Here is a 12094-nt window from a genome sequence, read left to right on the forward strand (position 1 = left end):
CTTTGGTCTCGGGCTTATAAGCGTCCGCGGTGTTTCCTGCTCATTAAGCCTGCAGCCATGGACAATTTTAAGAACAATAGTTTTGAATATCACAAGAAGGTCAAGATAAATATATATATTGTTTAACTCGGCAGCTGTTGTAACTTAATCCATCGAGCTTGACAACAGTTCCTTCCTGTATGTGCACCTGGCCTAAAAATGTCCAAAGATAATCACACTGTAGATTCAGCTCACAGAGCACAACGCAACCAAAAACAAACATCCCTGGAGGGGTATTTTAAGAACTGCTCAGTCTTTGAAGATACACTGTGGAGTCTATGGGTAACATTTGGTGAGGACTTGAACGTGGCCCTGTAGCACTGTTTCATTCATCAACAAATACTAAAAGGAGGAAAGAGCCAGTAGAACAGAGGCATAGTCTGTCATTGTTCAGAGACAAAACGGCGTGACAAACCAGCGACAGACTGCTGTATCGCCCTCTGAATTAGTACAATACTTAACAAGATCATATGTCAGCTTGATTCGCCGAAGTCAACTCTCTTTGGCACAGTCAATGAAACCAATTCTGCTTATCGGTGAGACATGGGTTTTGAAATGAATCTTTTGGGAAAGGGGAAAAGAGATGTGCCTCGATGTGCTGAACGTCTCACTTCAAATCAAAATCAGTTGGACTCACCCAGACAGCTTCCTGACGGTTCAGTCCAGTTGTAGGAAGCACTCAACAATCCTCAGAGGACGTCTCTCCTCTCTCCACTTTTTCTCTTCTCATCTTTCTCTCTTCTCCTCCTTTTTTCCGTTCTCCCAGGCAGAGATTAGGCTTTTAGTGATTGTCAGATGTACCTACATAGGTTATTGCAATACAACATTTGCAAAACATACATTTGTCTCAAGATATTTGCATAAAACTTCCAACGGATTATCTTTTAATAATGTGCAGGGTGTCCTGAAAGGAATCCGCGCCCTAAGGCATACAAACAGCCCTCAGAAACAGATGGTGTGTTATGATACGCACATAGTCGTTGTATAAGCTTTCTGATCCTAGTGGAGACTAAGCTATTTGAACATCACAGCAAAGGCTACATAACATCAACATGCTTGAAAACGCCAGCCACCTTTTTAATGAAATAACTTCCTTAGACACAGTCGATATGACAAACCTAATTTCTCAGGCTAGCAGCTGCACGAAGCAGGCAGGCATCAGCGTTCTCCCGGTGTGGTGCAGGTTACAAACAGAAAGTTGCGTTCTTGTGTCGCCCGCAGGCTGCACTAGGCTCCGTTCGTTCCGCTGTTTAAACATGCTCAAGGTATTCTCTAACGGACGCTCCCTCATTAACGGGAGAACACACCGGAGCAATGTGGCGGGGAGCGGCCCGGGAACACTGAATGGCAGGTGTGACATTTCTGACAGCTCGCCGTCCGTCCCAGGTGTCCGTCCATTGCCGTCAACGAAGTCTGAGCGGAACAGGCTGGCCAGAACACAACACAGTCGTATATTTATAAGGTCTCATTACGGAATCTACTGTAACTGTAAATAACTAAAAGGGAAATATTGCCAACAAACTTCTCTTTCATGTCTAAACTTGGGCATGAAAAGCATGTTTGGTGTTTGATGTTTTCAATATTGGTGCCAGTGTATGCGGGGGTCAAGGCGATCACATCTGCAAACACACCTTCAGTATAGTATATGTTTGTTGATATCCATTTCCCACAGTGAATTGTACCCTATTTATTCTAAGTGTGTGTGTGTGTGTGTGTGTGTGTGGTTTGAGCTTCAACCCGTTCTCCTCTTCTACTAGCCTCTGGGGAGCCTCTGTTCTCAGGTCCTAAAACAATAGAGCTGCTATAGTACATTGGGCTGCAGGAATACACAAACAATGAAATATTCTGACTCACAGTCCGGATAAAATCTTATTTTGGAAAGAAATATACAAACACATAAAATAACCTCCCTTGAGGCTCTAGTGTGTGACTAACCTGGAAAACAGAATGCAACAGTTGAACAAATTCAGATTACAACCATATCTCCTCAGGTTTTGGATGGGAGCAAACACTTGCAGACAGTCAGACAAGCAAACTATTGACAGATCTGATCATCTGTTTGGAGAAAGTGGCTTGAAACTGGACATCCCTATCTACTGCTCCTGTTGTTGTCTGTTCTGTATAGAAGAGGGTTTTTTAGGACAACAGAATGTCCATGACGAGAGAGAGAGAGAGAGAGAGAGAGAGAGAGAGAGAGAGAGAGAGAGAGAGAGAGAGAGAGAGAGAGAGAGAGAGAGAGATGAGAAGATGAAAGGTCCAGTGTTGCCAACATGTGGTCAGGGTATCATGGCAACCACATCCATAATCTGAACCGGAATTCAGAATTATCCAGTGATCCACGCTAAACACACAAACACACACCAACACAGACAGAGGAGGACCATCTGCCTGCTTCACCTGAACAAACACACCCACACACGCTTGAGTGCACACACAACCACGCTCACACACTCTCCCACCTGTCGGCTGTCACAACCATATAGGTGTGAGAGGATCCACAGAGAGAGCAGTCTCCTGGTGTTGTGTGTGTAGTCCATCGTCCCTGACAGTGACAGTGGTCTGTGTGACAGGTCATTGAATTAGCCTGCAGGTAGATAACTAGGATTGCTGTCACTACTACCCTCTCAGAGGGAGCCCTAAACTGGGGTCCGGTGCTGAGTGGCAGGCATAGACTCCCAGGGCCACTTCCTTATTATAACACACCCCTTTCAACCACCACTTCTTATCTGTCGGTATGCTAATGATCAGGACTTGACTGGGAAAGGCCAGACTGTATTTTTGCTATGCATTGGACTGTAGAAGGAACACATGAGAATAACATTAATCAACGGCAGACAGCGGTCTTCTATTTCTTCTATTGTAAAATGACAGCTGTTTGGCCCGCAAGCCTCTTCCCATTAAATGTGTTGTAAATACAAATCATTGTGCGGTCCGTGGCCTATTCTTTTCTCATTTCATTGTAACGGGAAGTTGGGCTCACACAAAGCAGCCGACAGGGACATCAGTTAAACAAAGCCCTGACTTGGATTACTTTTAGTCCGACGTACAAAGCTTGTCTGTTGCTGTATACAGGAAACGGTGTTGTGTTCCTCTTTCAGCTTTATCAATCGTTCCTTAACCAGTGACAATGAATGCATTGACGCAGCTCACCGCTTCTCAGATCTCACGTATTTTCTTTGAAACCTCTCGACATTTAGTGAGACGGAGCTCGCTAGTTCAGAAGCACAAGGGATTCTGCCCCCAGTGTCTACAAGTAGACCTCCATTACCACACACACACACAAGTGAACAGGCACACACACACACACACACGTCCGTATGCGCACACACACACACACTGCCTTCTCGTCATCCACCCAGCTTGCGGATAGCTTCTCCACTACACCGAGGGACAACAGCCCTCGGTGGAGTGGTTTGTAACGCTGTAAGACTAGGGAAAATCAATGAAAGAAATGTGTTCTGCTCAAAACTGAAAGCATTTGTTTTGCTGTGTGTCAGGAAAAAGTGATTTGCTGTATTGATGGTTTAATACAGAGAAAGAGAAAGGAAAAGGAAAGTCGGCCATCTTGGGTGTAGAGAAACGTGTAGAGATTCAGATGGTCAGACACAGCCTACAGCCAGCCATACAGGGACAGGTGGGAGGGACTGGGAATGTGACATTACACTTGTTGTCATATGGCTTTGTCCACGTAATTTAAAATCAATAAATGGGAGTCGTTTCAGGAAACTAGACATAAAGCACCAGTCAAAAGTTTAGACACACCTACTCATTACAGGGTTTGTCTTTATTTATTTATTTTTAACCATTTTCTATGTTGTAAAATAATAGTGAAGACCTCAAACTATGAAATAACACATGGAATCATGTAGTAACCAAAAAAGTGTTAAACAAATCAAAATATATTTTATATTTGAGATTCTTCAAAGTAGTCAGTCTTTGCCTTGACGACAGCTTTGCACACTCTTGGCATTCTCTCAACCAGCTTCATGAGGCTGTCACCTGGAATGATTTTCAATTAACAGGCGTGCCTTGTTAAAAGTTAAATAGTGGAATTAATGCGTTTGAGCCAGTCTGTTGTGTTGTGACAAGGTAGGGGTGGGAAACAGACGATAGCTCTATTTGGTAAAAGACCAAGTCCATATTATGTCAAGAACAGCTCAAAAAAGCAATGAGAAACGATAGTCCATCATTACTTTAAGACATGAAAGTCAATCCGGAAAAGTTCAAGAACTTTGAAAGTTTCTTCAAGTGGAGTCACAAAAACCAGCAAGCGCTATGATGAAACTGGCTCTCATGAGGAACGCCACAGGAAAGGAAGACAGAGAGTTACCTCTGCTGCAGAGGATAAGTTCATTAGAGTTACCAGAAATTGCACCCCAAATAAATGCTTCAGAGTTCAAGTAACAGACACATCTCAACATCAACTGTTCAGAGGAGACATGAATCAGGCCTTCATGGTCAAATTGCTGCAAAGAAACTACTACAAAGGACACCAATAAAAAAAGGAGACTTGCTTGAGCCAATAAACACAAGCAATGAACATTATACTGGTGGAAATCTGTCCTTTGGTCTGATGAGTCCACATTTGAGATGTTTGGTTCCAACCGTCGTGTCTTTGTGAGACGCAGAGTAGGTGAACGGATGATCTCCGTATGTGTGGTTCCCACTGTGAAGCATGGAGGAGGAGGTGTGATGGTGTGGGGGTGCTTTGTTGATGACACTGTCAGTGATTTAGTCATTTGTCTTTTTTTTAACAGGACAATGACCCAACACACCTCCAGGCTGAGTAAGGGCTATTTGACCAAGAAAGAGAGTGATGGAGGGCTGCATCAGATGACCTGGCCTCCACAATCACCTGATCTCAACCCAATTGAGATGGTTTGGGATGAGATGGACCGTAGAGTAATTAAAAGCAGCCAACAAGTGCTCAGCACATGTGGGAACTCCTTCAAGACTGTTGGAAAAGTTTTTCAGTTGAAGCTGGTTGAGGGAATTCTAAGAGTGTACAAAGGCTACTTTGAAGAATCTCAAATATAAATTATATTTTGGCTACTACATGATTCAACATGTGCTATTTCATAGTTTTGATGTCTTCACTATTATTCTATAATGTAGAAAAAAATAGAACAAATAAAGAAAAACCCTTGAATGAGAAGGTGTGTCCAAACGTTGTGTTGCTCACCACTTTCTGGAGGACAGAGTTTTGAAATCAGTGGAATTAGAGTATGATAGCTAAGGGGATGGAGTAAACACCGGTCTTCAAACTAAGGGCAACCATGGCATCCGTGATAGAGGCTAAAGCTTAAGAGGGTGTGAGCAATACTGAACGGGTGTAGACAAAGGAGAGCTCTCCAGTAGGTGTACCAAAACATTCAAAGGCCACGTTTATCACCTTTCAAATCAGAATTACTTTCCCACTGTTCCTTAACTGTAGTGTATGATATACCATTGTCTAGCTCTGAGTCTCTACTTTTATCCAATGTAAAAAACACAATTTCAAATGTTGCTACAGAAGACCGAATCGAGACGGTTTTGTCACAAATATAGTAATAAACAAAAATATCAAATTGGTGTCTGTGTTGTATCTTAAAAGCACAAGCAACAAATCTACACATTTGCAAAACATTCCTTTATTATAAATAAATCATTTGTATAAAAACTGGCATGCTTCAACCAGGGCATTTACAGATTCACAAGCCAGGGCTACCCATCCAGTTAGCCAATCGATACAAGAGACAAACTTTCTGAGTATGCAAGGTCGCACGACAGATGGGACAAGAATGAAAAAATCTTCACAACCACAAAAATACTTACAAGTAGAATAACAATAAACATAATGGTCGATTCTCATAGTTTATTCTATTTTCTCTTTTAAATATTTAATTTTTTAAAACTCTTTTTAACTTTTTATCTCCCATATACATCTCCCTTGTGTATAACTTTTACACCATGTTGTTTTGGTATCTTTTTCTTCTTTTTTCTTCTTTTTTTTCTCTGGACCATAGAGCCTGCAGGGGATTTTTTTTTTTTTACCGTTAAGTCTCTTTTTTCCACGGTTAGTTCAAAGTTTATGGCAGGACCGTTGTGCTGTGATTTACAGGAAGAGAGCGAACGGGGCCCACTGATTGGTGGTTGGTCTTTGTGGTCCCGCCTCTCTGGTGGTTTGTGTCGGTTTGATGCTGTCAGAACAATATAAAAATGTCTCATGCTTGGTTAGCGGTGGTGGTGGGAGTTCCATCTGTCTGTCCGTCTTTACGTCCATCAGGCCGGCATCTGTCGGTCTGAGTGACAGCTCCTTCCCTCAGCTGTTCTCGCCCCTGGGAAACCTCCCTCCACTTTGGTGCTGTTCAGATGTTCAGATGGCATGATTACTGTAGCTGACATATGTTGTCTTAGTTGATGAAGCTGCCAGGGGGAAAAAGAGGGGAAGAGAGGAGAGGAAATATATCAGGAGATATATATTTCCTATTGAGTGTAATATTAGTGCACACCTGCATCTGGGGTCTGAGGCTGTGTTTGTCAAGTCCGTTATGTTACATGTCCCCTGTAGCTGTTGGTTGTAAATGTCAGTTGTTTTTAAGCGACCGCGGACCGCTGGCACTGAGCTATCGTCAAGACGGTGCCCTGTGCCCGCTTTTTTAAGGAGGATTTTAAAGGAGACACTATGTCAAACTGTAGGAATCAAAACTGTTCCAACAATTTCTTCTTCACACAACACAAACCCTAGGCAGGTAGAGTTTGAAAATAATGTCTCAGGCAGACTGTGGTTTGTAAAAATTAACTCTGTGTGCGTGTGTGCGTGTGTGTGTGTGTGTGTGTGTGTGTGTGTGTGTGTGTGTGTGTGTGTGTGTGCCTGCGCGTGTGTGTGTGTTATTCTAGCCGACCAAACTGCTGACTGCGAGACTTCTGGGCGTTCAGGTCTGTGATGAAGAAATAGTTAAAATGCTGCAGTTCAGAACACGGAACAGAGTAAACGAAGCCTAATTACCCCAACCACTCCAGAACCGTTTAAACCTCACAGAGCACCCAGATCAACTGTGATGAAATAACTGTTTTAAACACCCACGGAACATTCTGAATCTCCACTGGTGAAAGAAAAATATTTCCAGGTCGTAGTGTCGATGAGGGAAGACTGGCTCCTCACACAACATAGCTTTGACGTTTAAGTAAGCTGCTCCACATAGTTAAGCTGAATGGGAAGCTCATTTTAACACTCTGTATGTGAACAACAGTGCCCCAAAAACAGGTTGCAGCACTCAAGCTCTCTCAAGAACATTGTTAACAATTCAGACATGACATTTCTTTTGTTATTAAAAGACTGATATTTGAATGAGAGATATGAAAAAGGGCCCAACTTACATGTTACGACTGTCATACTGTAGTTGTAGAGATTATCAAAAGGTTGCTTATATCAGCCGTAGTTGTATAGATTATTTCTGTTGTGTGTAATTGTAGATCTACAGATTCGTTCTATGAGTGTAGGTGTATAGATTGGTAGTTATATTAATGTAGATCAGGGATCATCAACTAGATTCAGCCACAGGGCGGATTTTTTTGAGCAGATGGTCGGGGGACCGGAACAGAATTACAAATTGACTGCAAGAATCCCAAGCAGATATGTTTGACTAAAACATAACAATTTCAATTCTTGCTGACGTTTGTATACGATCACGTGTCTCTCTACTATGCGTGGGAATAGTTGGGGACAGATTTCCCCCAAAAATGTATTACTTGTAGCTGATTTGCTGGTGTTTTGACAGTCTTATGTCCAACAATGAAAATTCAAGGCGCCAAATAAAACCATTCAGCCCATGGAAAATCAGTTGGGGAACCCTGGTGTAGATGTACTATATATATGTATACTGTTAGTATAGGTGTATACAATACATAATTAGATATATCAGTGTATTATGTATAGGTTAGTAAAGGTGTGTTCTTACTCACTGTTGGTCTCCATGCTCTCACACAGCTCCGTCTTAACCTCTCCGTTGGGCCGGTCGCCTCCCTTCTGCAGCTTTCCTGACATGGTGGCGGCGGTGACTATGGCCTTGAAGCTGCGTTTACGCTTGGGGATGTTCTGCTCAGGGTGGAAGATGATGACGTAGACCTTGGGCATGTACAACATCCCCAGAGAGACGGAGGCGCTGAGGCTGAGCGAGATAGTCAGGGTGGTGGTCTGGATGTACATCTAGGGAGAGAGAGAGAGAGAGAGTAAAGGCATCAATATACTGTAACCACTAACAACTGTATACCGACCAATCTACGCTGATATAAACCATACGCTGATATAAACCATACGCTGATATAAACCATACGCTGATATAAACCATACGCTGATAACCCTACAATGGCTACTGTACAATGTCAGAAATTATACTTGACAAAACCCCTATGGTATCATATCACTGAGCGGAAGCTTAATCAGAAATAAACACAAACCTGCATACGCACACAGACACACTAACACACACACACACATACACGTACACACACTAACACACACACACACACACACACACACACACACACACACACACACACACACACACACACACACACACACACACACACACACACATACATATACACACACACACACACACACACACACACACACACACATACATATACACACACACACTAACACACACACACACACACACACACATACACACGGACACATACACATACACACAGACACACTAACACACACACACACATATACATACACACAGACACACTAACACACACTAACACACACACACACACACACACACACACACACACACACACACACACACACAGACCCCTCCACCGTCTGAAGGATTCCTCTCAAAGCGCAGCCACTCATCTGTGTCCATCCCTGACTATAGCATGGTGTAGGAATCACAGCTAGCAGATGGCCAGTCACGCTTCTTCAGTCACAACAACACAACACTGCCCCGGCTAGCCAGCGTAGCGTTCCGCTGAGGAGGAAAACAAACCAGTGCTCCACCGCCTCCTCCCTCGCCAAGAGAGAACAGGCGTGAACAGATTACACATGTTGACAGTAATACCAATTTACAGTATATCCTCTCTAATGAGAGCATAAGGAAAGAAGATGAGAAAAGGCTTAGACGTTGAAGTGTGTGTGCGTTTGTGAGTGTGTGTGTGAGTGTGTGTGTGTGTGTGTGTGTGTGTAGGGTGGTAGAAATTATCCAAACATTATGTTGAATATAATAAACTACACTCATCAATACGACTCCATAATGTCCATAATCTTGTCCAGTATCGCCAAGGTAGCGAATCTTGCATCACCACTCGGAATACTATAAGATGCATGTGTCTAGGTTTACCGTTATGCAATTATTAAGAGGCTAAGGGACAAAGGAACTGATGTCTTGCAATCAATGTCCTAGCATTTAATGATTGAGTTAACCTTGAGATGAGATGCATAGTTAGACCAAGCATATACAGTGGCTTGCGAAAGTATTCATCCCCCTTGGCATTTTTCCTATTTTGTTGCCTTACAACCTGGAATTAAAATATATATTTTTTGGGGGGGGTTGTATAATTTGATTTACACAACATGCCTACCACTTTGAAGATGCCACATGTGTTTTATTGTGAAACAAACAAGAAATAAGAAGAAAAACATAAGCATAACTATTCACCCCCCAAAGTCAATACTTTGTAGAGCCACCTTTTTGCAACAATTACAGCTGCAAGTCTCTTGGGGTATGTCTCTATAAACTTGGCACATCTAGCCATTGGGATTTTGCCCAATCTTCAAGGCAAAACTGCTCCAGCTCCTTCAAGTTGTAAGCGTTCCGCTGGTGTACAGCAATCTTTAAGTCATAGCACAGATTCTCAATTTGATTGAGGTCTGGGCTTTGACTAGGCCATTCCAAGACATTTAAAATGCTTCCCCTTAAACATATTGAGTGTTGCTTTAGCATTATGCTTAGGGTTATTGTCTGTTTCACTCAATCATTTCTCTGTATTTAAAGCCATCCATCATTCCTTCAATTCTGACCAGTTTCCTAGTCCCCGCCGATGAAAAACATGATGATAGTCTCGGGGGGATGAGAGGTGTTGGGTTTGCGCCAGACATAGCTTTCCTTGATGGCCAAAAAGCTCAATTTTAGTCTCATCAAACCAGAGTACCTTCTTCCATATGTTTGGGGAGTCTCCAACGTGCCATTTGGCGAAAACACCAAGTGTGTTTGCTTATTTTTTTTCATTAATAAATGGCTTTTTTTCTGGCCACTCTTCCGTAAAGCCCAGCTCTGTGGAGTGTACGGCTTAAAGAGGTCCTATGGACAGATACTCTTTGAAGGAGCTTTGCAGCTCCTTCAGGGTTATCTTTGTTGCCTCTCTGATTAATGCCCTCCTTGCCTGGTCTGTGAGTTTTGGTGGGTGGCCCTCTCTTGGCAGGTTTGTTGTGGTGCCATATTCTTTAAAAAAAAATTATAATGGATTTAATCATGCTCCGTGGGATGTTCAAAGATTCAGAATATTTTTTTATAACCCAACCCTGATCTGTACTTCTCCACAACTTTGTCCCTGACCAGTTTGGAGAACTCCTTGGTCTTCATGGTTCTGCTTGCTTGGTGATGCTGCTTGCTTAGTGATGTTGCAGACTCTGGGGCCTTTCAGAACAGGTGTATATATACTTAGATCATGTGACAGATCATGTGACACTTAGATTGCACACAGGTGGACTTTATTTAACTAGTTATGTGACTTCTGAAGGTAATTGGTTGCACCAAATCTTATTTAGGGGCTTCATAGCAAATGGGGTGAATACATATGCACACACCACTTTTCAATTTGGAATTTTCTTTTATCATTTCACTTCACCAATTTGGACTATTCTGTGTATGTCCTTTAAATGAAATAAAAATAAAACTACATTTAAATTACAGGTTTAAATGCAACAGAATAGGAAAAATGCCAAGGGGATGTATACTTTTGCAAGGCACTGTATACTATGTATATTGTGAATAACATTTACCATTAGACATTTCACCAAATAATAATAAGTAATATTAATCAGAAATTTGAGGACTACGGTTCGTATCCATTTAAAAGTAGCTGTAACGGCGTTCTTCGTTTGTCGAAAGAGAGGACCGAAATGCAGCGTGGTGGTTACTCATGATCTTTAATGAAGAAAACGGCGATACATGAAATAACTTATAAATACAAAAACAACAAACGGAACGTGAAACTTATTACAGCCTATCTGGTGACACAACACAGAGACAGGAACAATCACCCACGAAAGACAAAGCGAAACTCAGGCTACCTAAATACGGCTCCCAATCAGAGGCAACGAGAATCACCTGACTGCTGATTGAGAACCGCCTCAGGCAGCCAAGCCTATACAACACCCCTAATCAGCCGCGATCCCAAATACTACAAACCCCAATACGAAAATACAATAACACAAACCCCTGTCACACCCTGGCCTGACCAAATATATAACGAAAACACAAAAATACAATGACCAAGGCGTGACAGAACCCCCCCCCCCCAAGGTGCGGCCTCCCAGACGCACCTCAAAACCATAGGGAGGGTCCGGGTGGGCGTCTGTCCATGGTGGCGGCTCCGGCTCGGGACGTGGACCCCACTCCATAAATGTCATAATTCCTCCCCTTCGCGTCCTGGGATAATCCACCCTCGCCGCCAACCATGGCCTAATAGTCCTCACCCAGAACCCCACAGAACTGAGGAGCAGCTCGTGACTGAGGGACAGCTCGGGACTGAGGGGCAGCTCGGGACTGAGGGGCAGCTCGGGACTGAGGGGCAGCTCGGGACTGAGGGGCAGCTCGGGACTGAGGGGCAGCTCGGGACTGAGGGGCAGCTCGGGACTGAGGGGCAGCCCGGAACTGAGGGGAAGCCCGGAACTGAGGGGCAGCCCGGAACTGAGGGGCAGCCCGGAACAGAGGGGCAGCCCGGAACAGAGGGGAAGCCCAGTACTGAGAGGAAGCCTAGTACTGAGAGGAAGCCCAGTACTGAGATGAAGCTCAGGTAGGTAGTAGGCTCCGGTAGATCCTGGCTGGCTGGCGGATCT

At 43.4% G+C, this 12094-nt stretch overlaps 1 protein-coding gene across 4 annotated transcripts in view; it reads right to left on the reverse strand.

Moving 5' to 3' along the window:
• Positions 1–5649: 5649 nt before the first annotated feature.
• The window catches only part of LOC109864619 (metabotropic glutamate receptor 8-like), a 286618-nt gene continuing 280173 nt past the window's right edge, over positions 5650–12094 (reverse strand). For 2 of the 4 annotated variants that reach the window (XM_031797951.1, XM_031797949.1), the window contains 2 exons: positions 7980–8227; positions 5650–6444 (listed from right to left, as the gene is read on the reverse strand). In XM_031797951.1, the coding sequence (XP_031653811.1) occupies positions 6432–6444; positions 7980–8227 (261 nt within the window). In that variant the 3' untranslated portion in view covers positions 5650–6431. The remainder of the gene's footprint in view (positions 6445–7979; positions 8228–12094) is intronic. The other 2 variants (XM_031797950.1, XM_031797948.1) reach the window with 1 other exon arrangement.

Source organism: Oncorhynchus kisutch, linkage group LG19 (genome assembly GCF_002021735.2).
Source record: "Oncorhynchus kisutch isolate 150728-3 linkage group LG19, Okis_V2, whole genome shotgun sequence".
In the NCBI taxonomy this organism is placed as follows: Eukaryota; Metazoa; Chordata; class Actinopteri; order Salmoniformes; family Salmonidae; genus Oncorhynchus; species Oncorhynchus kisutch.